The sequence below is a fragment of the Hemicordylus capensis genome, chromosome 12 (genome assembly GCF_027244095.1).
Source record: "Hemicordylus capensis ecotype Gifberg chromosome 12, rHemCap1.1.pri, whole genome shotgun sequence".
Lineage (NCBI taxonomy): Eukaryota > Metazoa > Chordata > Lepidosauria > Squamata > Cordylidae > Hemicordylus > Hemicordylus capensis.
In genome coordinates, this window is record NC_069668.1 from 10,640,702 (window position 1) to 10,667,173 (window position 26,472).

Consider the following 26,472-nt stretch of genomic DNA (forward strand, 5'->3'; position numbering starts at 1 on the left):
CGCCGTTGGATACTGTCGTGTTTGGGTGTGCGGACGTGGTCTGGAAGCCAAGCGAGGAAGCCAAACTTGTGGGCACAACAGGCCGGGGTGGGGTGGGCGGGGATTACCCGGCGGAGGTAACTGTTCAGTGGGGAAACTGTGGCCGGCCTGGGTCTGGAATTGCAGCAATTCTACTCCCCTGGTGGGATTTTCTGGGTCATGGGTGTCCTGCCATGGACGCTTGCCCTCCAAAGGGGCTCAGGGAGGTCTTGGGCGCAACCCCACCCTTGCCACACATTCATCAGGCAGCCTTAGTCACGGCTCCTCCGCCTTGCCCCTCCTGCCTGCGCTGTGGGGTGAAGCACAAAAGCCCTCTGGGCGGCAGCGAGACGAAGTCCCACAAATCAGCTGAGGTTACGACCAATGTGGCTGGCTAATTTCAGTGGGGCTCAGACCTGCCTTGCTTAAATCTTGGTTGCCTCTGGTGACCAGGCAGGAATTGTGTCCAGGTGAGAAATCTCACCTGGATTTCTCTCAACCAAGAGAAAGGGTAGGTGGGAGAGGAAAGGCAAGGCAGGGGCAAGCAGAGTCGTGGAACAGAGCCCGATGCCTCTTTGGGTCAACAGAAACCAGCACTGCAGGCCAAAGGGATGCTCTGATGCCAAGAAGAGCAGCAGGAGCCATCTCTCTCTCCCCCCCCCCCGGTGCTTTTTCTGCAGGCTGTCTCAGGCCCGTGGTGGGGGCAACCCCCTGTGTGCATTGTTGAGGGGCTGGCCTTGGGCTTCTGCTGGGAGAGGCTCTGGAGCAGAGCCGGCACACCCGCAGGCAATGCCTCCTCGGGGTTGATGGCCCTTGGATCGTCTCTTGGGATTCCTGCCTGGCTCATGAAATGGAAGAGGATCTCGTCCCTCGGCCACCCAGTGGAATTAGCTGCTCTTTGCCCAGCTAGCAAGGATTTCTCTTGGACTGGGGACGGGGTCACTCTGGCTTGGTAAGCAACCTTATTGACAGTTAAGCAAATGGCTTAAAACAGTGTTGGGGGGTTGGGGAACAACCAGGGCCCTGTTCCCGACCTGGTGCCTGTCCCCCAGTCGGAGGTTCATGGGTTCCGTTGCATGAGCGATGGCAGGCGGCGGCCACTAGAGGGCACCACAAGCTCAGAGATTCCTCTTTGAAAGGCGAGGTTTGCTAGGAGGTGGAGGTGGCCAAATTGGCCGCCCTGGTTGCAGGCAGTTGCATCAGTTGCTTTCTTGCATGAATGTTTCACGGGCAGGCGGTTGCTAATGAACTTGCATCCAGTCACTCCTGGTTTCATTTTGAACACAGGTCCCTTTGCTGGCTGAAACGCGCCGAGAGAAGGGCAGGGGGAGACGTACGTGAAGCCAGAGGACTGCAGTCTCCCCCCCCTGCCCCCCCCCCAGCTGAGCTGTTCGCAAGAATACCGCAAAGAACACATAGCCGTCCGCACCCTACCTAGGACACGCTTTGCCACTGTAAACACAGACCTGATCCGTAACCAGCTTCTGCTTACCGACAGCATAGGTTGCCTTTGGTTGGCTGGATCCATACCCCCAGAGAGGCGTCCCACAAGAAAAGGAGTGTGCGACGGACCTTCCCTGGCACAGGAGAGAGCCTCACGCAGCACAGCCCCAGGCCTGGACTCTGGCTTGAATGGAGAGCAGCTACCGCCATGAGGTGGGCACGCTTCCAGGCTGGCTTGATCCAAGAGGGGCTATGGCCGGGCACGAAAGCCACTTCCTGAATCGCAGCAGGGGCCTACCACACCGCCTCAAATATGGGTGACCCAAGGACGTTTTGCGGCCCAGGAAATTTAGAACAGGTTCTGTGTTAGAGGCTAGGCCTCTTCAGGCCACATAAGGGTGAGAACTAGAAGGCAATCATCTCCTCCTCCAGCAGCAGGGTCAAAGCAACATATACTGCCATATACAGAGTCAGACCATCGGTCCATCTAGCTCAGGACTGTCGACCAGGACTGGCAGCGGCTTCTCCCAGGTTGCAGGCAGGAGTCTCTCTCTCAGCCCGATCTTGGAGATGCTGCCAGGGAGGGAACTGGGAACCTTCTGCTCTCCCCAGAGCGGCTCCATCCCCTAAAGGGAATATCTTCCAGAGCTCACACATCAAGTCTCCCATTCATATGCAACTAGGGTGGACCCTGCTCAGCTAGAGGGGACAAGTTAGGCTTGCTGCCTCAAGACTAGTTCTCTTCCCTAGGGTCTCCTGCATGAGAGAGAGCTTGCCCTTGCTGCTGCCTCTAGCCTGAGCATTCAGTAGCCACAGAGCCTGTAATGAGCTTTTCCCTGCAGAGATGTTTTCTTTTAGAAAGCAGGTTCTGAAGAGCCTGTCTGACTGCTCTCGAGAAGCCTATTTCATACTGCCTTCACAGCCACACAAATCCCCACACCGAGATCTCTGCTTATCTGCCTACCTGTGTGTGTGTGTGTGTGTGTGTGTGTGTGTGTGTGTACACACACATGCATGCAGCTGGGCTTCAACTGCCTTGTGACACAGGTGCAGGATGCTGTCTTTATAAATATGAAAAAAGGACACATGAAAAAAAGTGTTTGATTTCCATTTTTTACAAAAACAAGCTCATGCAGTAGAATTATCTCTGGGCTGCCGAGGCTCCAGGTTCAGTAGAGTTTTAGATGGCCAGAAACTTTGTCCACAACCTCAGTGGGTCCCGGTCCGATGCCCAGGACGGTCCGCGAGCCAGGGGCGATCTGCGTGCGGCCTGCGTCTTGGATCAAGCTCACGGCCAGGCCCAGCAGCTGGGCCTCGTTCAGGAGCTGGAGGAGGGTCTCCTCATCGGGGGCCTTGACCACCACTTTGGGCTGCCCACAATATTCCCACTGCCGAAGGAGTTGGGGGTTGCGGCGCTGGATCTGCTTGTAGGCCGACACGGCGGCGTGGGAGCACTGGGCGGCCACCTTGCCTTTCCCCATCTTCAGGTCGGAGCGGACCGCGATCACCATCTTGAACTCGCCGCCCTCGCCCATGATGCTGGCTTCGCTGCCCACCTCGTTGGCCACGGCGGACGTTTTGCTTTTGGGAGGGCGGAAGAGCCGCGCACGGACTCCCCAGCCCAGGCACACCCCACAGGCCACGCCTGCAATTATACTGAAGAGACCGGGCTTCGGAAGGTAGTCCATCGTGCACCTGGAGACGAAAGCAGGAGAGAAGCATTAGGAGGCTCCGTGGGGTGCTCGGAAGAAGAGAAATCTCAGCCCACCTGACAGGACGGGAGAGAGTGTTTGCCTTGAAGCCACTCTAAGCCATTTTGGAAGGGCGGTATAAAAACCAATCAATCAAATAAGCCAGCGAGCTCTGATGAACTGCACTCCCTCAGTCTAGCCTACCTGACAGGGTTGTTGTGAGGATAAAAGAGGGATGCTCCGGGTATTAGCAGGAGGGCACATGAAAGCAAAACAGATTCAGGCTTGTAGATCCCCAGTCACCTGAAGTAAATAAAAAGGGATTCTAGGGGATAAGAAATGGTTTCTAGGAGAGAGGAGAGCTGCTCTTGTGGTCACAAGCATGACTTGTCCCCTTAAGCTAAGCAGGGTCCACCCTGGTTGCATATGAATGGGAGACTCCATGTGTGAGCACTGGAAGAGATTCCCCTGAGGGGATAAATGGAGCTGCTCTGGGAAGAGCATCTAGAGTCCAAGTCCCCTCCCTGGCAGCATCTCCAAGATTGGGCTGAGAGAGACTCCTGCCTGCCACCTTGGAGGAGCCGCTACCAGTCTGGGTCAACAATCCTGAGCTAGATGGACCGATAGTCTGACTCAGTATATGGCAGCTTCCTATGTAAGAGGGAAGCTGCTTTTATAAAAGTGGGCTGCAGTTTTCCCTTGAGGACTATATGGCAACCCCCAGATCTATAGACTACTAAGGATATTTATGGGCTAGCAAAGGGTAGGCTTATTTGCAAGACTTAATTATATATTGCTTTAATAACTGGAAAAGCATGCTACAGAACCTGAAGTACTTGCAAAGAAATAGGTAACACGTGGACTAACAAAGGATTTAATGACGCATAAGCCTTCATGGGTGACAAGTCATTTCATTAGAGGCTGAGTTGTGACAGGAGAAATGCAGAAAATGGGCGGGTCAAATAACAGAGAGGTTTTAGGTTCTTAAAGGGACAGGGTACATCAAGTATCCTCCATCTAATTACAACCAAAGTTGCTGACAAATTCCCACTCTGCTATTTTCAGATCCACTGAGACTCCCATGGTAGATCTCTCCGTCCACGGATGTTAAGATGGCCAAGAAACCTGTCCGTGAGTATTTTATTTCCAGGGGCATCAGGCTGATGTCAATTCAGGCTTTGGCTTGTAGCTCTGTAGGATGATTTAAAGTACATTAAGCTATAACTGTGAGTTGTAAGTTTGTATAGTGAGAGAGGGAAAGGTGTACATGCAAATGCTGGATTCCAGCACTTTACACAGGAGTCCACAGCTGGCCAGCCGGCTTCCCTCTCCTGTGTTCCTTCCCTGGGGGATAGCCAAGGTCCGTTTTGTCCCTTTGATGCCACTGAACCCGAGAGGGCCCCTTCCTCTCTAAGCTCCCCAGGATCTGTAATTCCAAGTTCCCTCCCTGGCAGCATCTCCAAGAGAGGGCTGAGGGAGACGCCTGCTGACTACAACCTTGGAGAAGCTGCTGCCAGTCTGTGAAGACAATACTGAGTTACCTGGATCAACGTTCTGATGCAGTATATGGCAGCTTCTTATGTGATTCTTGTTATTGAGCTGGGGGAGAGCAACTGGCCCTTTCCATCCCCAGCACAGCATCCCTCCAGTGGCGGCTGCTGCTGCTGTCTATCTTAGGAGATCTGGCTTTGTGGTAGAGAGCATGACTTGACCCCTTTGCTAAGCAGGGTCTGCCCTGGTCTGTATTTGAATGGGAGGCTCAGCACTGTATGATCTTCCCCTGAGAGGATGAGGCCACTCTGGGAAGAGCTCCTGCTCGCAGAAGATTCCAAGTTCCCTGGCAGCATGTCCAAGATAAGGCCGCCCCTCCTGCCCGGGACCACGGTGCGCTCAGCTGGGGTCTCCTTTCTGGCCGGGGGGAGAGCCGTGCCCACCACCCCCAGGCCGATTAGCATATGTAATGGTTCCCCCTCTCCGGGTCTCGACTCACCCGCTCCGTCCGCGAGCCGGCAGAAGCCAATCCGGGCGTGGCAGAGGGAGGAGCCCGGTGACGCGACCAACCGCGGCGACCAATCGCGGCGTCCGCCCTCGCAGACCCGGGGCGACTAGTACGGAGTCCAGTAGGCGGAAGTGACGCGAGGGTGGTGGGCGGAGACTGGCCCAGAGTTCTTTCCCCCGACTTCCGGGTTGGCCTGCGCCCAGCTGGAGGTGGAGCGAGCGGGCGGCAGGGCCGGCCAGCCAGGAGGTAGGGACCGGGACGCCGCCGCCAGCGCCGCCGAGTGTGTGGGGAAGAAGGAGCCCGGCTGGCCGAGGGAGGAGAAAGGAGAGCGCGCGCGCGCCAGGTGAGCCAGCAACGGAGGCCGGGGGGGGGGCGTCCGCCGGGACAAACGGCGGTGCCGCTGCCGTTCTCCTCAGGGGTTTCTTCGGGAGTCTTCCTCGCCGCTCCCGCGGCCTTTTCTTCTCCGGCCCCGTGCTGGGCTCCCCGGGGGCGGGGAGCGGCTCTCCTGAGGGGGGCCGTGAGGTGAGCGGCGGCAGGTCTCTGCCCCGAGGGGGAAGCAGGCAGGCGCTGCTGTTGTTCCCGCTGTTCCCCTTTCCCTCTTTCCTTTTCTTCTCCGCCACCCCCGAATACCAGGGGCTGCCCTCTTCCCGTTGCCTCCCCCTGTGGCAGGTGGGGGCGGAGAAGGAGCGAAACCGGGGTGGAGGCCATGAAGCCTACCTTTGGGCTCTCCCCCCTCTTCCCTTCTTTGCAGTAGGCTCGAAGAGCAGTGAGGGCTGGGCGGGGGGCGGTGTTCTCCTTAATAGGGATTCCCAGATGCTGTGGACTTCAGCTCCCATCATCCCTGGTCAAAGGCCATTGCAGCTGGGGGTGGTAGTCCATAACATTGGGGAGTCCCTGTTAGAGGGAGCTCTGGATGGCGGGCTGGGAGGGGGGGAGATTTCCTCAAGCATTTGAGGTTCCAAGTTCTCTCCCCGGCAGCATCTCCAAGGCAGAGCTGGGAGATGCTGCTTTTCTGCTTAAGACACCTGTGCCTGGCAGCTGCAGTGACAGACCCTCCGCGGGTGGGCAGAGGATTGAGCAGCCTGGAGAAGCTTTCCCTGCCTGCCTCTCTTCCTTTTTCACATCCTCTCTTCTCACCCACCCCGGGACCTTCCTCTCTCTTCCACTCTCTTGCATTGCACCCCCCCCTCCCCACCCACTCTTTCTCCTAGAGAGGAGAGCTGGTCTTGTGGTAGCAAGTGATATACCGAAAATCTGGTTCTTTGTCTAGGTGGTATCGGGTTATATCAGACCCCCCTTTGAAGCCAGAACTTCTCCTTACAGGATTTTGCTGCTTCAACATACTCTTGGTTCCTTAACAATTCACATAAACTTCTACCTATAGTTTCCTTTTTTTGTTCTTGTTTATTTTCTCGTTGTTTTATCTTTGTTTTTAACAGCTTTTTAATTATTGTTTTCGTGAGGTATTGTGGCTTGTGATATATATTGTGATATATATTTAAGGAAACAATTCTACTTTAACAGTAAAGCATAATCAAGATAAGCAATAGGCAGGCTACATATGCTTGTAAATACTTATAGATGTTCTATAGGTTTCCTCGTTCTCTATATAGCGAGAGGAGGTACCCTGTGTTGTTGCAGAGGATTGCGTGGTGGTATTCAAAATCCCCTAAATAAGGCGATGGGCAGGAGGCATTAGCTTTAGGGCTATATCGTAACCAGAGTTTCTTCTTGTAGAAACCTTTTGCTTCCACTTGCGGTTGCTTTTCCATTTCCTGTAAGCCCCTGCTATGACATCTACTATGCCATCTACAAATGAAGCCACATATTGGGTGAGACAGCAAGCCATACAAATGATTACAATAAGATAAGCAATGTATACCCATAGCATATCCCACTGAGTGATAGGGGGAACTGTTGAGGGTTCCTCCCAAACGCCTGGGTCCTGGATAAGGGTGTCCACAATGTTGTGCAGGGCTTCACGAGATGTTTCAATGTGTCCTACTTTATCAACATACATACAGCAAGTTTGATTCAAGAATTTACAAGCACCTCCTTGGCTCAAGAGCATGGAATCTTGAGCCAGAATTTCTTGCATGGTGGTTCCTTGAAACACTGAGGAGGTCCCAGCTCGTGCAGCTGGACCTGGTGTGGCAGTTTCATTTACAAGTGATTCCAGAGACATAGACAGTTTCTTAATAAATTGGTACAGAGCATAGATATCATCAAAAGTTTTTGCTAACCCATATGTATGTGTAAAACTAGTCCCAGGTATCTCTGTATTAAGAGATGAGGCAGGATCAGTGGGAAGAGACTCTTGGTGTTTGGAGTACCTGATGGCTTGAATGGGGGCTGTGTATACTCCCCCTGGCCAGATCCATCCTAGGGTGCAGATGCCTGTAGCATTGGTGGGTATAAGCTTGTATCCTGTACTACCACACAACCAGTACAGACCAGGGACTTCTATAGGAAGAATCCCGTGACCTGTTAAGAGGGCACGGACGGTGGTTCTGATGAGGCTTTTACTGCCTATCTTGGTCTGTGAGGGAGTTGGTGGTGGGTCAGGACACTCTCCCGATTTTCCTTGTGGCTGGGATGGCTGGAGTACCAGTGTATGAACACATCTGGGCCAGGTGCCCAGTTGTAGTGGTCCATTTGTAAAACTAAAACAAAACTCTGCTCCCCATATCTCCTTTGACAATTGGTATTGTGTGTTGTTAAGTTCCTCAGAATTGTATTGGCTGGGTGCGGTGAATATAGGGGTAGATTCCCAGTCCTCTAGGGTAATGGGTACTGGGATCATGGGGAGATTTGGCTGATTGTGAAATGAGGGCACAGAGCAGATCCAACAGGATTTGTCTGTGGCATGATTTTCAAAGGTTTCTAAGGCAGATTGATACATTCTAATGAGGCCATTGCCTTCCCACCCTTCTTGAGCGTAATTGGGTAGGAAAGTTGAGTAAATCAGACAATACATCAAACAGGCATACATGGTAAAAGGTCCTGTGACGGGGTGCATATTACAGAAGCTTAAAGCTCAATCTGCCCCCCTTTGTCAGTCCAGTATAGAGTCTCTGACCAGATCAGGATCCTTATCTTCAGTGTTCTGAGTTGTCCTCCTTCGTTGCAGGATCTTGTTTCTCCTTCCCTGTTCTCTGCCTCTTCCTCTGGGACCCTCAGTCTGGTTGGATTAAGTGCAAGTCCTGGTAACCACCTGCTATCTGTTACTTTGGAAGTGAGAAAAAACTAAGACAAGATTGTATAGCCAGGATGTCTTTTGATCACATGGGGAAAAGTTTCCTTTGTGAGGAAGGTGTGCAGGCTTCTCCCTTTTCGCAACACTTCCAAGGCACGGCTAGGAATGCTTCCTGCTGTAACCTTGGAAAAGGTAAATAATATTTTAGTAACACACGGTAAAATTCTTAGAGTTTGCAAGACATATGATCAGTCAATTTATGTTACAACTGTTGGCCAGTAAAAAGGCCAAAACAAATATAGCTAATATACGCAAATGAGGACTAGTAGCAACATGCAATAAATAGTGCATGAATAGCCATAAAGGGCTTGCATTTAAAAAACAATGAGCATGATTTCTAAAAGTCTAGTGTTTGTTACTAATCAAATAACCTCACAGCTCATATCTGTAAGGCAATGGCTGGAAGAGTTCTAGCAAAAAAAAATCCACCAGGACAGTAAAAGAAATGGAATAGCAGTACCTGTTTCCACATTTTAAAAAAGGGAATCCCAGTTACATTATTACATAATCAAGAGTTGGATCAGACTCCAACTGTAAGCATTAAGAAGAGAAATTTCTGGATCATCATACAGAGGTAGATTTGTTTAACAGAAGTAAGTTAGCTAAATCTTACAGGTTGTAGAGAGAGAAACTTTGATTCAAAAATAGAAATTCATAAGGTATGCGCATTCAGTCGACTCCTAATACATTCGTTGGCTAACAGGTTCAGAGTGACATAAAGACTCTTATAACTAAGTTTTGAAGACTCGGAAAGACTTATAGGCATACAGTGAGATGACTGAGGAGAAGGATTTAATCATAAATATTAAAGAAAAGAGAATCTGGATCCCTGAGACAGAATTGGATCCATTTCTAACAAGGATAAATTTTAAAAGGCTTACAGATTATAAGAAAGGCAAAGACAAGACACAACATAGCGCACATGTGCACACATACACAAAAATTCTAAAAGTTGCTGGTTACAGATAGCTTTCCCTTTGACCAGATGTTACCCCTATACCCATAATGAGGTTCCACAAATACCCAAACCATGATTTTAACATAGCATATTTTTCATAGCTGGTGACTCATTCTGACAAAGCAAGTTCATTTAAGATTTGTCTCCAGATTTGGGACAGGAGGGGAAGATCAATTGCAAATTCTACAGAGCTTCAAGTAACTATTTATACATTTAAGTCCTTTGTTCTACATATCTATGACATAGCAATATATTGAAAGAAGACACTTTAGCAGGCTACATACCTAGATCAAGCTCCATCAGCATCAAACAAGCAATTGACACAAGCAATTGACACCAGCATTGACATGTAACAGTCCCCAGATCTCTGTAATTCAGTTTGTTCCATCCCCTTTTGTTTGGTTCCTTTGGCCTTATCTCGCTTATGTGTCAACAGGTTTGTAATCTCACAAGGCTAAAGCTGACTTCCTTGTAGGAGTGAAGCTATCAATCAGAGGCGATTCATCTACATTTCTAAAAAGACCAGGGAAACAGAAAGGGAGGGCTGGTTAGCCCATCTGCATTCCTAAAGGCAGCTGTGAACTCAGTGTTTTGCTACAAAAATGGCTAAGCTTTGGTTCAGGCTTTTAGGCCTGTGACCAGTGTGATTCAGCGTTGATGACAGTTTATGGGAATTGGGTCCTGGGTTATATCACAAGCATGACTTGTCCCCTTAGCTAAGCAGGGTCCGCCCTGGTTGCATATGAATGGGTGGCTTGATGTGTGAGCACAGGAAGAGATTCCCCTGAGGGGGTAATGGGGCTGCTCTGGGAAGATCAGAAGGCTCCAGGTTCCCTCCCTGGCAGCATCTCCAAGGTAGGGCTGAGAGAGAGACTCCTGCCTGCAACCTCGGAGAAGCCGCTGCCAGTCTGGGTTGACAATTCTGAGCTAGATGGGCCAAAGGTCTGACTCGATATACAGTAGCTGCCTATGTCCATGGGCACATTTTCCAGGAGTGGGGTGGCTGTTCACCCCGGTAGGGCTTCCCCATGAGCCAGGGCCAGGAGGCACTGGTGAGGGGACCCCAGGACCTTTGTGGAGGAGAGTGGACTCCTGGCATTCTTCAGTCACTTTATGAGCACTGCAGGGCTGCTTGGATGCTCATCTCGCTGGAGCCCTGCTGGGTAGGGCAGGGGGTCTCTGTGCCCTTCTGGAAAGGAGGAGGGGCTGAAGCCTGGAGGGTAGGACTTCCCTGAGGCTGCCTGGTTCACCTGGCCAAAGCAGGATTGGACCGGCTGCTGGTGCTGCACAATGGTTCACACCAGGCTTGGGCCCTGTGCCCTTAGACGTTGCTTCTAGGGAGCTCTCCACAGGCACCACCAGAAGTGTCCCACTGCTGGTGCTGCTGCCACCGCCGCCTTGGCATGAGAGACCCGTGAGATGGTGGGTCTGTGCAGTGGCCGTCTGAACGCCTGGCCTGGTGATGGGAGGCGTCGCCGGTGGGGTGGGGTGGGGGGCGACACTGAAGTAGATTGCAGCTTAGAGAAGTGTGGAGCCTTAAAAATAACTGGTGATGGTGCGAAGTCTTTTCCTTATCAGAAGGAAATGCACACGTGGCTCTTCGCGTGTACTTTCTCTCTCTCTCACACACACACACAGAGCAAGGTTTCCTTTACTCCTTCGAGGGTCTCCTCTTCCTTGCCTCTTGCCATTCACTGTGTTCCTCTTTTCCTTTTCCTCTGGCTTCCGAGAGTTGAGAAAGGGCCAGCTGGGAGCCAGTTGGCTCCCCCCAGCTCAGTCCTGGACTCACTGGGTGGCTTTAGGCAAGACGCTCCCTTCTCTGTCTTCAGCCACTTTCTGCGGGGTGGGAAGGGAGAGTGGCTCACGGAGGTGGCATGCATTGAGGAGGGAGTGCCATGTGGCAGTGGCTAGCATCCCTGGAGGGCTCTGTGGCATGCCCGTGGCTGGGGAGGGCTGTTGCCTTCCCAGAGGCATCTGGCTGGCTGGCCGGCCAGGGTGGGAACTGAGGTCCCGGACGATCTGTCTCACTCTTGGCCTTGAAGGTCTCTCGCTGGTGCATTCATAGCTGTCGTCGTGGAGTCCATCCACCTGGCTGCTGGCCGTCTTCTTCTCTTGCCTTCCAGTTTCCCCAGCATTATATGGACTTCTCAAGGGAGCTGGGTCTTTGCATAATGTGTCTGAAGTATGTTAGTTTGAGCCTGGTCACTGGTGCCTCGAGTGAAAATTCTGGATGGATTTGTGCTAGGATGCATTGGTTTGCTTCCCTGGCTGTCCATGGTCTCCTCAAAAGTTTTTTCCAGCACCAACATTCAAAAGCATCAATACTCTTTTTTTTGGCCGGGGCTGGGGGGGGGCAGTGATTCCTGTCCTTCCTCCGAGGAGCCCAGGGTGGCCTGTGTCTTCTCCCCACAGCAGCCCTGTGAGGCAAGACGAGGTGGTGCTCTGGAGTGCCTGGTCCAAGGTCACTCAGTGAGTTGCCTCAACGTGCGTGGATTTGAACTGGGCCTCCCCGGTCCAACAGGAGCCGCTGCACCACCCTGGCTCTTATGTGTCCTTGTGGTGCGCAGGCATGTGGTCCTTCGAGCTGTGAGAACAACATGGCCGTGGTTAGTGTTCAGAGCATATTTAACAGTAGCAGTAACTCAGTAGCTTGCTTCTCTGGTGTGTGTGTGTGTGCTGTTTAAATGTTGAACGTCTCCCAAAGTGGGCTGAGCATCTTCTGCTTCCAATCTCTTGGAATCTCTGCCCTGGGAACGCTCGAACGGGTGCAGGGATGGGGTCGATTGGGCCAGGCCAGAGACCCCCGCAGAGAGGCATTCTGTTTTGTGGCATGCACGGCGGGAACCGTGGGTTTGAAGTGTGGGGCCACTGGAGGGATGGTACGGGCAGCTGGGTGGGATGCCGCCCTTGTGAGCGTCTCTTTGGTGCGCCTCCTGAATCGCCTCTGGGAAGCACATGAGGGGGGCGCGGTTGCAAAGCTAGAAGGCTTTGAGGCTAGAAGAGAGATAATTGCAGAGGGGAGTGCTTTTTGTCTGGCCTTGGCAACCTGCAATGGAGCTGGCCGGTTTTCTGGGTAGGTGCTCAGTCAACGTGACAGCCGTGTGTCTGGGTCAGGTCAGCTGCCTCTCTGGGTTAATAAACCATTGATTTATTTTTGGACAGCAGCCCCTCCTGGAGCAGGATTTCCCCGAGTGCAGGGTCAAAGGAGAGAGGGCTGGGAGGAGTGTTGGCCCTGTCGGTTGCCCCCCCCCCCCCCCCCGGGCTAAAGGGCTGCCGTAGGTGCTCCTGCCTGGAGGCTGGTTGGTGGACCCTTCTTCGCCCTCCCCGCATCCTGAATGGTGGAGGCAGGAGTTTGGAAGCTTCCTGCCCAGCACCGCGTCCTAAATGCACTGCTGGCTTAGTGAGTTAGTTCCAGGCAACAGCCGTGCCATCCTTGAGGATCTGGCTCCCTTTGAATCCTGGGCCTGAGGTTTGCAAGAGCGTATATTGCTTGTAACCAGCCATCCCTCTAACAGGGAATTCCTCATGTTGTTGACTACAGCTCCCAGCATCCCTGGCTGCAATGGCCTTTGGCTGGGGATTATGGGAATTGGAGTCAAAAACATCTGGGATTCCCAGTTAGACGGAACACTGCTTATAACAGTATTTCACACATCACTTGGAGAGTTTTGTGAGAGCTGTGGCTTGTCTCTTTGTGCCTGCCCTTCCCCCAGATTGCCAACTTCAGCCCCTTTTGTGTTGGGGGGCAAGCCAAGATTAGCATCTCCCCCCCAATTCCATCTCTAGATATGCCCAGGCAAGAACCACTAGCCAGTCATTTATGGGCTTCTAAATTGAAGCCCATAAACTAGGTGAGCCATTGCAGGTGGGAGAGTCCCGTTATAGGACTGGAGTGCCCTTTGCTCGTGAAGTCAGATGCTCACAAGTGGTTCTGTGCCAGTTTGGAATACCTTTCAGAGATGTCCTGGTTCTTGTTCTAGTTTCTGGTTCTTAATTGAGTCTTTCCTTTGGGGTCTTCACAGAGCTTAAAATACCCCTAGCTGCTCTCTTTTTGTAGTCTTCTTCCACACCTCCCGAGAGCTTTGGACGTCTCTTGCCTTCACCTTGAAAATTGGACCGCAATCTGTTCTACATCACCACCTCTGTAGGTTACCATTTCGGTTTCTCCCTGGCTCAGTCGGGTAGAGGGCAGCGTGTTCTCCGTCTGCGCTGAGTATATCCTGGACTGTCTGGCTGATTGAACCCTTTAGACTGAGGCAGCTAAGAGGTACATTGACACTTCCTTGGGGAATTTGATTTCTTGCTCCATTTTGATTTACTGTAGTGGGTTGTAGCTTGTACAGAATGTGTGGTGGTGGTATTTTAAAAAGTCTATCTTTGTATTCAGGGATTCCCAAGTGATGGTCACCAAGGCTCCTAAAAATGTCTCTCCGGTATTTAGGAACTGACGTTTTCCTAAATCTGGCCTCTGACAGTGCTTTTCTGCTGCTGCTTTAGGAGAGAGGAGCTACTCCTTTAAATACAGACGTGGTAGTTCTGTCTTTCCATGAATGTACCATCTCGGCTTGTTCAAATATGGCTGTGGGGGAAAGACTTGTTTCCAAAGCAGTCCTGATTTAAGCTGCGATAGAGCCGTGTGTCTGAAGTGGGATACCCCTTCACCAGACGGCCTTTCAACAAGCTTTCTAATAATCCAATTCTACCTGATTTGAAAGATGAAGAGTGAATGCTAAAGCACCAGAGGAACCTCTGTTGTTCCTCCAGTTATGATGCAGTGGACAGTGTGTTGGCCTTCAACCGCAGAGTAAAGTGTGCCATCGAGTCAGTGTCAACTCCTGGCAACCACAGAGCCTTGTGGTTGTCTTTGGTAGAATACAGGAAGGGTTGACCATTGCCTCTTCCCATGCAGTATGAGATTATGCCTTTCAGCATCTTCCTATATCACTGCTGCCTGATAAAGGTGTTTCCCATAGTCTGGGGAACATACCGGTGGGGATTCGAACTGGCAACCTCTGGCTTGCTAATAAAGTCATTTCCCCACTGTGCCATTAGGTGGCCAGAGACTTGGGTTCAAATCCCTGCTGACCCGTGATCCTCACGCGGGAGGGACTTCAGACTGATAGATGGTGACTAGCCCAGCCTACCTCGCAGGATTGTTGTGAAGATATAAGGGCAGGGGGAGCCATGTACGCCGCCCTGAGCTTCTTGGAGGAGGGTAGGATTGAAGCAAGATCTTTCTTGAGTAGCATGGCCGGCTGCTTTGTGTGCTCCCGGGGGGGGAATCTGTCCCTGCTGCCGTTGTGGACAAAGCAGTGTCTTCTAGAAGAAAGAATAGCACGAGATGTGCCAGGGCTGAACGGGCAGAGTGGCCACAAAGAGTCTCTTGTGGGCAGCTGCCAGTCCAGCGCAAACCACCCCAGGCACTCGGAGGTGGAAGGGCACGGAAGAGAGCGGTCTTTGCCTCCCCAGCACGGCACATACCTGCACTGTGGTTAAGGACTGGCCACAAACCAGGGGGTGGATTCCTGGTTCAGCAGATCAGCCAGCCATGGCGGAGCATTGCATCTGCTGCCCAGAGAATACCACGGCTACAGCAGTTTCCCTGCCTCTGGTCCCAAGGCAGCAAGTGGGTCTCGTGGGCCCCAGTCATGTCTTCTGGGAGCTGGGTTTGGGGGCGCCGGTGAAGCCTTGGCTCTGCTGTTGGTTTGGCGTCTGAGCCCAGGTTCAGGCAACAAAGCCACAGTGGTCATTAGCCTGGCTCCAGCCGCCTCTCTGCACCAGCGGTCCCTCTCACAGGGATTCCCAGATGTTGTGGACTACAACTCCCAGCATCCCCAGCGGCAATGGCTTTTGCTTGGGGGTGGTGGTTATGGGAATTGTAGTCAACACAGCATCTGGGAATCCCTGTGAGAGGGAATACGGCTCTGCACCAGCTCTAAGAAGTTCTTGTCGCTGCAGTAGCAAGCCTTGTGGGTTCTCCTGCTAGCCCTCTTCTCACCTTAAGACAAAGTGTCCTAACGGGCCTGTAAAATAAAGGACCCTGGAACCCATCCGTAACATTTTAGACAGCGTATGTGTGGGGTGACAGAGTGCACTTGGGTTTGACTTCGCTTGTTTGACCGCCCTTAGTCGTTTGCCTTAATATTGATTTATTCTATTTATTTATCTTCTAATATCTGAGTGGCCCCCTCATTTGCTGTCCTTTAAATAAATTAAAAAAAGATCCTCCAAGTGGGTTTGCTTCAGAGCTCACCCCCCCTCTAAATTCTGCTTCTTGGTATCTGTGACTTTAGCTGCCTCTGGTTTCTGGTTTTTATGCTAACTCTTGCTCCTTTCAGCTGCAACTAACTGAAATGCTGGCTATAAATAAATCAGTTAAATCCACGTTTCCTTCTGCAGCATTTCGGGCTCCTCTAGCCCTTTGGCTCCCTCTGCTGGCTGCCATGCATAAGGCGACCCAGGCTGCTGTCACCGTCCCACAGAACAGAATCCCCTTGCACAGATGCTTGGTGTGGCTCCCCACTTCTCACACTCTGTGTGTGTTTTGGTGTTAGGTCCCCATCGTGACCGACCTATGAAATGGCAGAGAATGGAACAGATTGCGACCTGAGGCGGCTGGGAATGAGCAAAGAGCAGCACAATGGAAACTTCACAGGTAGGCCACGTCGGGGAAGCGCCTTCGACACGTGCCCGCTGGGAGTGCTGGCCCCTGCATCCACGGAGGCGGCAGTGCCTGGAGAGGGCTTGCATCAGATAAGCAGCTCTGCCATCCGACCCGCCCGCCTCTCCCTCCCTCCCTGTGTGATCGCCAGTCTTGCATCTCTGATGCTCCTGGGACTTGTTCCTCCCTCCCCACACACTCTGGCTTGGATCCTAAGCTCCACAAGCCTGGATCCTAACTTCCACTTTCATGACCCAGGGACTTCTGCCTGCTGGGTGCAGCGTCTCCTGCAGACTGAGGGGCCAGAGCAGCAGGAAGCAGTGGACATTGCGGAGCTGTTCCCTCTAACAGGGATCCCCAGACGTTGTTGACTACAACTCCCAGCATCCCCAGCTTCACTAGCCTTTGTTTGGGGATTGTGGGAGCTGTAGTCAACCACATCTGAGAATTCCTGTCAGAGGGAACACTGGGTCTGACCTAAAGAGAGCTGGAGTAAAGGGTGGAAGGTGATGGAGAAATGGAAGAGGCTGAGCTTTTGGAATGGGGTGGACCTCTCCCTTTCCCACACCCTCTGTGTGTGTGTGTGTGTGCGCGCTCTCGCTCTCTTGCACATTCTTCCTGCTCCACATCCAAGTTCTGATTTCCTGCCGCTCTGTCCTCATGTTTACTATTGTTATGGCATACGTGACGATATCTGTCTGCTTCTCTAGGTCTATAAAATCATGCAAAGTGTGGGGAAAATGGAGAGAGAGAAATTCTTCTCCCTCTCACATAACACTAGAACCAGGGGTCATCCTGTGAAATGGATTGCCAGGAAATGTAGGACCAACCAACGGAAGTCCTTTTTCACACAACGCATCATCCACTTGTGGAATTCTCTGCCACGAGATGCGGTGGCAGCCAACCACTTGGATGGCTTTAAGAGCGGTTTGGATCACTTCATGGAGGAGAGGTCTATCAACGGCTACTAGTCAGAGGGCTATCAGCCATCTCCAGCCTCAGAGGCAGGGGAGTCACAGCAGGAGAGAGGGCATGCCCTCCACTCCTGCCTTTGGGCTCCCCAGAGGCATCTGGTGGGCCACTGTGTGAAACAGGATGCTGGACTAGATGGGTCTTCTTGGGCCTGATCCAGCAGGGCTGTTCTTATGTTCTGATGCATACTGATTTTTATTCTAACCTTGCAAAGATGTCCCTAGCAGTTACTATGGCTTGCCCATGTATACTAGTCTCGCCTGTTTCTGGCGTATTCAAAGCCTGAAAGGGGGAACGTCTCTTTCTAGTTACCTGTTGGAGATGCTTAATTCCTTGCTTGTGGAGCTGTGCATACCCAAACATGGGGAGTTTAAGCTTAGGGCTATTGGTACCCAGCAGCAGGGCACATGAAAACAGATAATTGGGTGGTGGTTTTGCCTCCACAAAAACTAAAACCAGAGGTATGTTTGTGCTGGGGAACACGTGTGCCTTAATTCTTTTATTGAAGTTGGCTAGGAAACGCAGCTCTGGCTGATGGTAGCCGTGATATAAACAGAGCAGGACTCAGTGTGACATAATTTATTCTTCTCCTGCTAATTATGGGATGGTGAGAGAGGAGGACAAAGAGTCTCGGAAACTCTGAGCCCTCCCTGTTGACCACTGCCCATCTTATTTGCCTCCCCCCCTCCACCTGCACGGGCCCCTGGCATTGGGCACACAAGTTGGTTTTTATAGCCACAGAGGCAAGACATTTGCTTTGCATGCAGCAGGTGCCAGGTTCAGTTCCTGGTGGCATCTCCAGGTAGCAGGACTGGGCAAGACCCGTCCCTGCCTGAAGCTCTGGAGAGCTGCTGCCAGTCAGAGCGGTCAGTGCTGAGCTAGATAGGCCAAGGGTCTGACTCTGGCACAATGGGCAGCATTACAAAATAGCATCAGCAGCAGCCTTGGGTCTTTTCTGCTATCCATCCCTGGGTGGAATGTTTTCAATGTATGTTTGGTGTGACTGGACACCGGCCCTTTGGCCATTTGGAGCTAGTGACCAGCCAAGTGGTGAGTCCTCTGTCCACAGGGAAACATCTGATTTCCAGCCCACAAAGAAATAGGCTCCCAAGAGGAGGAGATGATGATTCCACCCAGAAGTGGAGGAGGCTTCCTTGAGACTGGTGGCTGCTGTCTGCCCGCACCCTTCTCTCTCCCCCGTCATTCTCCGGTCCCCTTTTCATTCTCTCTCTCTCCCCCCCTTGCAGAGCCCTCTTCACCCAGCGAACAGAAGCGGAAAGAGCGAGAAGAGAGGCAAAATATTGTCCTCTGGAGGAAACCACTCATTACCTTGCAGTATTTTTTCCTGGAAACACTAATAAACTTGAAAGAATGGACCATAAAGTAAAGATTACTTCTTCTTCTTCTCCTTCTCCTTCTCCTTCTCCTTCTCCTTTTGCTCTTCTCCTCTTTAGCTGGGGTTTTCCAGGCACAGGGCCGGTTTCGGCAGTGAAAGAGGCAGGCAAGATCTGCAGCCCCTGCTCCCTCTTCCCCTCACCTCATTCCTGGTCCAGATGTGTGTGCCTTGATTAATCAGTTAGGTGGGAGCAAATGTCCTTCCTTCCTGATCAGACTAGAGCCTGCAGCAGCCCGTGAAACGAATGGGCAAGAGATTCAGAACAGGCACTTCCACCCCACAAGGCATAATTGGTCTGTGGAATTCTCTGCCACAAGAGGTGGCAAAGGCCACTCGCTTAAAGGGCTTTAAGCATCCTACAGAGGGGGAGAATGAGCCCTGCCGGCCTGGACAAGTCCCGTTTAAAGTGGAGTCGTCTCAGTAGGTGGCCCTTTCAATCCCTTGCTCCCAAACCCTGTTAAGTAGGAATTCAGTAGGCATTCAGCCGAGCCAGAGGCCAGGTGTGGGCAAGCGCGGCTTTTCCCACTGGAGTGGTTTTCCTTTGCAACCAGTCAGGGCCAAGTTCGCGCTCGTTATGCGTGAAGTGGCGAGGAGGGCTCTCCTTCTGAACGGCCTGCCTCTGTCTGTGGGGAGAATCCTGTCCTGTTGGGGGGAGTGCTTCAGGCCTGTGCCTCTAACCACAACACTGGTTTGTTTCCCCACCCCAGATTGTGGCATCGCCGAAGTATCGTGGCGTCCCTCTTACTGCTGCTTGCAGTCCTTACGTCTGCGTATTATGTTGAAGGAGCACATCAACAGGTGAGGAGAGGCTGCTGCTGTGTGTGGCCTCTCGGGGCCTGCGCGGCGGATCGGGAAGTCCCCCGTTTGAATCTCGCCTCTGCTGTGAACAAGCAAACCGCTCAGGGCCCCCCCCCGGTTCTCTCTCTTCCCCCCCCCCCATCTGTGTGCAGCATGAGTTTTGTTCTGGGTGGCAGAATCAACCTCTCAGGGTTGTAGCGAGGATTGCAAGGAAATAGTGCGTGTGAGGCACTTGGAACGCTCAAAAGTGCCAGGTGTCATTTCTGAAGCCTCCTCCGTCTCTGGGTTCAGAGCCCTGGCACTCCTCCTGTCTGCGCTCCTTCCATGGGTCCACTCGTGTGCTGAAGAGCTTGCAGCTGGCAAGCATGTTTATTTTTTAAAAAAACTTGGACAAGAACTCCTTTGTTCTCCCTTATCTCTTGCAGAGCCTCAGAGAGGCTGGGGAGGAGGGGAGAGGCCTCGCCGCTGTCAGTGCTTCTTTGGCACCAAAGACAAGAGGGATCACGTGGGTCAGCACTGCCCCTCTAGGGCAGGTGGGCAGGCTGAGATTCAGCAGCTTGCCCAAGGCCACTTGTGCGTTCACTGAGGTGAGGCTTGAACGGGACACCTCAGCTCTGTCTCCTATCCTAGACAGAGAGACAATTCACTTTAAACGGGACTTGTCAGTTTTTAGTCCTGTGGAGTCACTCAGTTCAGAGTTGATGAAGCCAGGGTCCAGCATTGCAGTGATTCAGCCCCTCTTTCTGGGGAAACCCACCCGGTTCTTTGTCCCCCGTTGTGTGCTGGCTGGCGTGGAATTGGGAAGGAGAACTCCCACGCTCCTTTCCGTCTTCTGCTGCCTTTTCAGACTTTTCAGACCTGCCTTTTGCCTCTTTGAGGGGATCTCTCAGAATTCAGTGTGTTGTTGTTTATGGCGACGTGATGATGCTCTCGTGCAGACTGCTGCTTCTTGGTGAAAATGCCACCTTTCCCTTTTCTCTTTCTACCCCCCCCCCTCCAGTATGTGCAGTATATGGAGAAGAAGCTCTTATGGTGTGCCTACTGGGTAGGCTTGGGCATTCTGTCCTCCGTGGGACTTGGAACGGGCCTTCATACCTTTCTGCTCTACTTGGTAAGCAAACCATCGACCTGCCTGATTCTGTGCAAAAGGGGCACAGCTCTGGGCGTACTCTGTGCTTGCTTTTCAAACCAGAACATGCTGCATGAAGGAAATCCAGACTTCCAGCAGGGACCATTAGACGCCAGGACCTGTAGAGATGCACGGTCCGTTTTGTTGTGTGTAGTTCTGCAGTCCCCAGTGGTCACACAGCACTCTTCACGTAGCCAAAAGGGCTGAAAGTTCAAGAAAGTATTCTGTGTTACGTCAAAGCTGATGCACTGTCACCAACAGATAGTGGTTCCATAGAACACAGCCCTCTTTGGCCTTTGTCAACTGTTTACATCGCTCTTAGTTCTGCCTAGAAGGTGCTTCAGAAATCCACCCCTGGCGTGTCCTTGTGGACGCTGTAGTGTGGGGCTGGCCTGAGGCTCTACAGCTGTTTGATAGTCCGTATGGCACAAAATTGTGTCTGGGGATGATGGGTGTGGAAGAAATTGAATCGATAATTTTTATTCATTCATTCATTCATTTATATAACATATTTTTATACTGCCCCAAACTTACGTCTCTGGGCAGTTTACAACAAAATAAAAACAGAAACAAAAAGTTTAAAACATTACAACAATTTAAAATTTTTAACACCCTATTTTAAAACAGCATAAAAGCCATTGAAACAATATTAATTAAAAGCCTGGGTATAATGCCTGTGCTTTTCTTTCCTTCTTTCTTGGAATTTCCGGGTCACTCGGATGATTTTTATGTATTGTTTTTATTAGCAGATCCTAAGTATCAGGTTACTTAGGAACCTAGGCAGCTGCCATATCCTGAGTCAGACCATTGGTCTATCTAGCTCAGTATAGTCTTCACAGACTGGCAGCAGCTTCTCCAGGGTTGCAGGCAGGAGTCTCTCTCAGCCCTCTCTTGGAGATGCTGCCAGGGAGGGAATGTGGAATCTAGATGCTCTTCCCAGAGCGGCTCCATCCTCCTGAGGGGAATCTCTTCCAGTGTTCACACATCAAGGCTCCCATTCATAATGCAACCAGGGTGGACCCTGCTTAGCTAAGAGGACAAGTCATGCTTGCCACAAGTCTTTGCTACCACAAGACCAACAACTTGCAGTGCTGGTAGCAGTTTGTGTAGTCAGATTTCAGCTTGATTGACTAGTTACTGTTCATTGTGGTTTCTTTGTCTTGCTGGCCTTCGGCCATAATAAAGAAATTCTGATGGGGGGCAGATGTCATCCAAGAGCAGTGGAGGGCCTCAGGGTCCAAGGGACAGCCTGCACTCAGACAGGGAGAGGCCGTGCTCGGCAGTTCCTCAGAAGCGGAGGTTGCCCTGCTCTCTTGAACAAAGGTTTGTCTTTTTTCGAAAGTGTGTTTTTCATGGCAGACGCTAGATGGCGCCATTGGCCTGGGCTTCCCTCCCGTTGATTTTGTGCCAGAAGGGAAGGTAAAGCATCCAGCCTGTTGAATTCAGCCTCTTTGGGTGACGCGTATCAGGGAAGGCGGGCTGTAAATCCATTGAAGAAATGAGCTCGGCTTGAAAGGGGCTCTCTGGCAGCCAGCAGTCAGCTCCCTGGAGGCCGTGACAGACGGATCCGTCAAGTGGGAGGGTCTTTCCAGACGTGGGGCAGAGGAGGGAGGGCTGAAGATCTAAGAACCCAGTTCGGGTGTATGTATTAGAGGTTTTGCGCCGGTTTAGAAACCAATAGATATGGCAATGCCACCGGACTGAAAAGTGAGCAGAGGTTTGCTTCTAGAGTGACATTCAGAAACTCCTGAGACGAGTTGGGTTTTGAATTAGATCTGTACCTAACGGGCCTGTTAGATGTATCTAATTTTTTTTTTTGCTTGGCTTACTTCCACAGACCCTTCCCCACCCCCTTGCCCCACGTAGAAGTCTGGGGAGGGGGTATCTCACACCCAGAAAGAGCCTTTCCTCCCACTGAGTGGAGAGGGGGTTTTGGCCTGCTGTCCCCTCACTGGAGAGCTCGACAGCCGCCCTGCAAGTGGCAATGTGGAGGCCTGCGTGTTTCCTTAGCACTTGCCTTCTGGGCTTCTTGCAGTCTGGTTGCACAACGGACATGTGGCCTTTTTTCCTCTTTCTCAGAAGTCAGATTTGCTTTTCTTGTTCCATGGAAGAGAAGCTGGACTGGATGGGCGTGGCCCGGATGTGATGCTGCTTTTCGTTTCACTGAATTGTGCGCCCCTCTTCCCAGAATGGCTCCAAAGGGCCTTCCAGAAAGCAGCAACCTGCTAAGGCCTTCCCTCGGGCCACAAACACCTGAAAAGCCAGATAGGTGCAATCTGCATCCCCTTGAAGTCGGCAGGAAGACTTGTGTTGGTTTTAATGGGTCTGGATTGTGTCCAGCAATATAAAACATTCAGAAAGCCACTTAGAATGTTCAAAAGGCATATTAATTGGAAACCTGCCTTGGGTTGCAGTGCCTTTAGGAACATAGGAAGCTGCCATATAGTGTGTGTGTGTGTGTGTGTTTGCAGGCAGGACATGGAGGAAGGAACAGGGAAGATCCTGGAGACATCCAGGAGAAACGTGGAGCGATTCCTGAATTCACAGGAATGGCCTTTCCAGTTGGTTGTGGATTTGGCTTATTTGGAGCAGGCAGCTGGAGGAAGGGTGTGTGTTATAGACATGCTCACCACCACCACCCCCTTCAGCCCTTTTTGGTGATTGGGAATGGAGCACCAAGGGGGTTGTGCACAAGGCACTTGATGTAGTCCCTCCCCCCCCACACACACATTCATTCATTCATTCGTTTGTTCGATTTCTATGCCGCCCTTCCAAAAATGGCTCAGGGCAGTTTACACAGAGAAATAACAAATAAATAAGAGGGATCCCTGTCCCTAAAGGGCTCACAATCTAAAAAGAAACATAAGGTAGACACCAGCAACAATCACCGGGGGTGGATAGGGCCAGTTACTCTCCCCCTGCTCAAGAAAGAGAATCACCACGTTAAAAGGTGCCTCTTTGCCCAGTTAGCAGGGCTTACTTTGTTCCCTTCCCACCCAGCAGGGTTCCCTCTCACAGGGATTCCCAGATGTTGTTGACTACAACTCCCATAACCCCCAGCTAAAGGCCATTGCAGCAGGGGATGCTGGGAGTTGTAGTCAGCAACATCTGGGGAGCAACATCTGTTAGAGGAAACACTCCCCCCCCCCAGCGTGTTGCACCTTGACTGGGCTGCTCCTTCATGTGCCCACTAAGTGACGCCATGTGGCTGGCTCACATGGGCTATGGGGGGTGACATCCCTGCGAGGTAGGAGGGTGACTCCCACCCTCTCCGCCCCTCCACAGTGGCACAGCAGGTGGGCCGAGGAGAATTTATTTTTTATTTTACATTTACATTTTTTAAAATATATATATTTTATTTTATTTTATTTTTTACTTTTTATATCCCGCTCTTCCTCCAAGGAGCCCAGAGCTGTGTACTGCATACTGTACTTAAGTTTCTCTTTCACAACAACCCTGTGAAGGAGGTTAGGCTGAGAGAGAAGCGACTGGCCCAGAGTCACCCAGCTAGTTTCATGGCTGAATGGGGATTTGAACTCGGGTCTCCCCCTGGTCCTAGTCCAGCACTCTAACCACTACACCACGCTCTGATTCAGAGCAGGCTTCTTGGAAAGGCCGTGACTTCATGGGGGCCTGCTTGTGAGTAAAGGTGCCGAGGTCTGTGGCTGGTGACGCTGCCAGATGAACAGTTGGCTCTGCTTTGCCTCCCGCCCGCTCCAAATATAGCGGATGGTGTCAGGGAGGCTCTTGCGGCTTTGAGAAGGGGCAGCAAATGGGCCGGTGAGCACATGGGGGGGGGGGTGAGTCGCCGTCTGTGGTGAGGCGAGGAGGCCAGTTTCCCATGAGAAAATAGCTCTTCCTCAGACATGGAATGACACATTCTCCCACCCCACCCCACCCCGGGCTTGGATCCCTGCAGGGGGAAACTCAGCCTTTCAAGAGCACTCCTGTCTCTCCACCATTCAGCTCTATCCCCCATTGCATCATTGCCCCTTCCTCTAGGGGTGTGGAGTCACTCTTCAAACAAACACGCCTCTGTGCGTGGGTCACCTTCAGGCCCCTCTAAGAGGAGAGCTGGTCTGGTGGGAGCAAGCATGCCTTGTCTCCTTAGCTAAGCAGGCTCCGCCCTGGTTGCATATGAAAGGGAGACTCAAAGTGTGAGCACTGGGAGAGATTCTCCTTAGGAGATAATGGGGCCGCTCTGGGAAGAGCAGCTAGGTTCCCAGTTCCCTCCCTGGCAGCATCTCCAAGATCGGGCTGAGAGAGAGTCCTGCCTGCCACCTTGGAGAAGCCGCTGCCAGTCTGGGTAGGCAATGCTGAGCTAAATGGACTAAGGGTCTGACTCAGTATATGGCAGCTTCCTATGTTCCGCCGCTGCCACCCCCAGCCCTTCCTAGCCGCTCACTGGGCTGGCCAAGGGAGCCACCGAGCCCCTCTCTTTGAATACGGGACTCTGCACCCCTTGTTGGAAGAGCACGGGGGCCATTGAGGCTTTCAGAAGATGAATTCTCTTTTGACTGACTAGCGAGTGCATTTGCATACTACCCAAATCCCAGGCGAGGGGGCTTTCCTGAGAGTGTGAAGGAACTGCAAGTAAGTTGCAGTTCCTGAACGAATACCACCACTGCATGCTAGGAGGGAAATGCTAGTTAATTTTCCCTTTAAAGAAAAATAATTCCCTGTTTACAGTAACACATCAGAACCGAAATAGCTTCGGGAGCAGAGAAATCTTCCTTCACAACAGCCCTGGCTCCAATTGGCCCCCGCTGATTAATCGACTGGCTGATTAATCTTCCGGTTAAACTGCTTAAAGCTGACAGCTTTAAAGAGACTCTTGCCATTTTAATGGCCTTTGTATTAAAGGGCCTCCTTTGATTTCCTGCCCTTCTGTTCGTCAGCATTTCTGAGAGCCGGCTTCTGCTGACTTGGTCCCAGTTAGGACCGTTGGAGGGAGATGGCTCACAGCTAGACAAAGAGTTCAGATACTTCCCTCTTGGTTTTCTGAAATCAGGTGCCTTGTGGAAGGCCCTGGACCTTCCTAGAGCTTTAACCCATCGGACCTTCAACCAAACAGCTCTCTGTAGGGAAGTGTTCCTCAGTTCCCCCTTCGGAAATTGGCAAAAGAAAAAGAGGGTTCCTCCTCAGCAGCTTCATCAGGTTTCTTCTGGTGACCAGCCTGCTTCGTCTCTTTGATTGAGAGCTCACCCTGAGACGCCCGACGAGTTGAATTCCAGCCTAACCACAGGCTCCAGATGGTCCCGTCAAGTGTGTGGCAACCAGGTTTTTTGGGCCCTAGTCATCAAAAGTCTGTCTAATGAGATATCTGATCATTCCACCACCTACCCCATGCTGGGGCATGTCCTTGCTGTTAATAATGGCACACGCCAAATTATTGGGATGAAGAGAAACTGAAGGAATGTAGGAAGCTGCCATATACTGAGGTCCATACCCTTGGTCCATCTCGCTCAGTATTGTCTTCCCAGACTGGCAGCGGCTTCTCCAAGGTTGCAGGCAGGAATCTCTCTCTCAGCCCTATCTTGGAGATGCTGCCAGGGAGGGAACTTGGGACCTTCTGCTCTCCCCAGAGTGGCTCCATCCCCTGAGGGGAATCTCTTCCAGTGCAAACACTTCTAGTCTCCCATTAGACCAGGGTGAATCCTGCTTAGCTAAGGGGACAGGCAGGGCTCTGTGGAGCCTTCCCTGAACTGGTGTGTCTGCAGAATCTGGGCTTGAGTTTCCCTTTTATCATTCTCATATATATATATACACACACACACGTGTGTGTGTGTATGTGTTTATTTATTTATTTTAAGCCTTACTGCAGTATAGGATATACACAAAGTCATTATACATCATGACGTCAGCTCTGTGTTTGGAATTTCCAGATCTGCTTGAGTTGGGCTCTCCAAAAGGACTTGGCCAGTGTTGGCCAGTGTCTTGATTACGGCACCGACTGCTGTCTTTGGGGTCTACACAGAGAGCATAGGCAGCTGCCCTATACTGAGTCAGACCATTGAATGAGCCAAGCCACACCAAAAGCAAGAGGTGGGGGTCTGGCCTTCCTGGCTGGAACTAGACGGGCCCTGAGCTTCTCCAGCACACCCATTCTTCTCTCCCTAAACCTATACACACCTGGCATGGCTTGTTAGAG

General features: G+C 51.7%; 2 protein-coding genes across 4 annotated transcripts in view; one reads left to right on the top strand and one right to left on the bottom strand.

The window, feature by feature from the left end:
* Nucleotides 1-2,555: 2,555 nt before the first annotated feature.
* PTRH2 (peptidyl-tRNA hydrolase 2) lies at nucleotides 2,556-5,275 on the bottom strand. 2 transcript variants are annotated; one of them, XM_053274847.1, is made up of 2 exons: nucleotides 5,143-5,275; nucleotides 2,556-3,156 (listed from the first exon to the last, which is right to left on the bottom strand). In XM_053274847.1, exon 2 carries the CDS (start codon nucleotides 3,147-3,149, stop codon nucleotides 2,631-2,633), a length of 519 nt encoding a protein of 172 aa, XP_053130822.1. In that variant the 5' UTR covers nucleotides 3,150-3,156; nucleotides 5,143-5,275; the 3' UTR covers nucleotides 2,556-2,630. The 2 variants fall into 2 exon arrangements, with proteins under 2 accessions (XP_053130822.1, XP_053130821.1); XM_053274846.1 differs by lacking the exon at nucleotides 5,143-5,275 and adding an exon at nucleotides 3,357-3,429.
* An 80-nt stretch (nucleotides 5,276-5,355) lies between these two features.
* VMP1 (vacuole membrane protein 1) overlaps nucleotides 5,356-26,472 on the top strand; it is a 64,570-nt gene continuing 43,453 nt past the window's right edge. The window contains exons 1-5 of one of the 2 annotated variants that reach the window (XM_053274844.1): nucleotides 5,356-5,494; nucleotides 15,920-16,020; nucleotides 18,246-18,381; nucleotides 19,102-19,192; nucleotides 20,193-20,303. In XM_053274844.1, the coding sequence (XP_053130819.1) occupies nucleotides 15,945-16,020; nucleotides 18,246-18,381; nucleotides 19,102-19,192; nucleotides 20,193-20,303 (414 nt within the window). In that variant the 5' untranslated portion in view covers nucleotides 5,356-5,494; nucleotides 15,920-15,944. The remainder of the gene's footprint in view (nucleotides 5,495-15,919; nucleotides 16,021-18,245; nucleotides 18,382-19,101; nucleotides 19,193-20,192; nucleotides 20,304-26,472) is intronic. The other variant, XM_053274845.1, reaches the window with a different exon arrangement.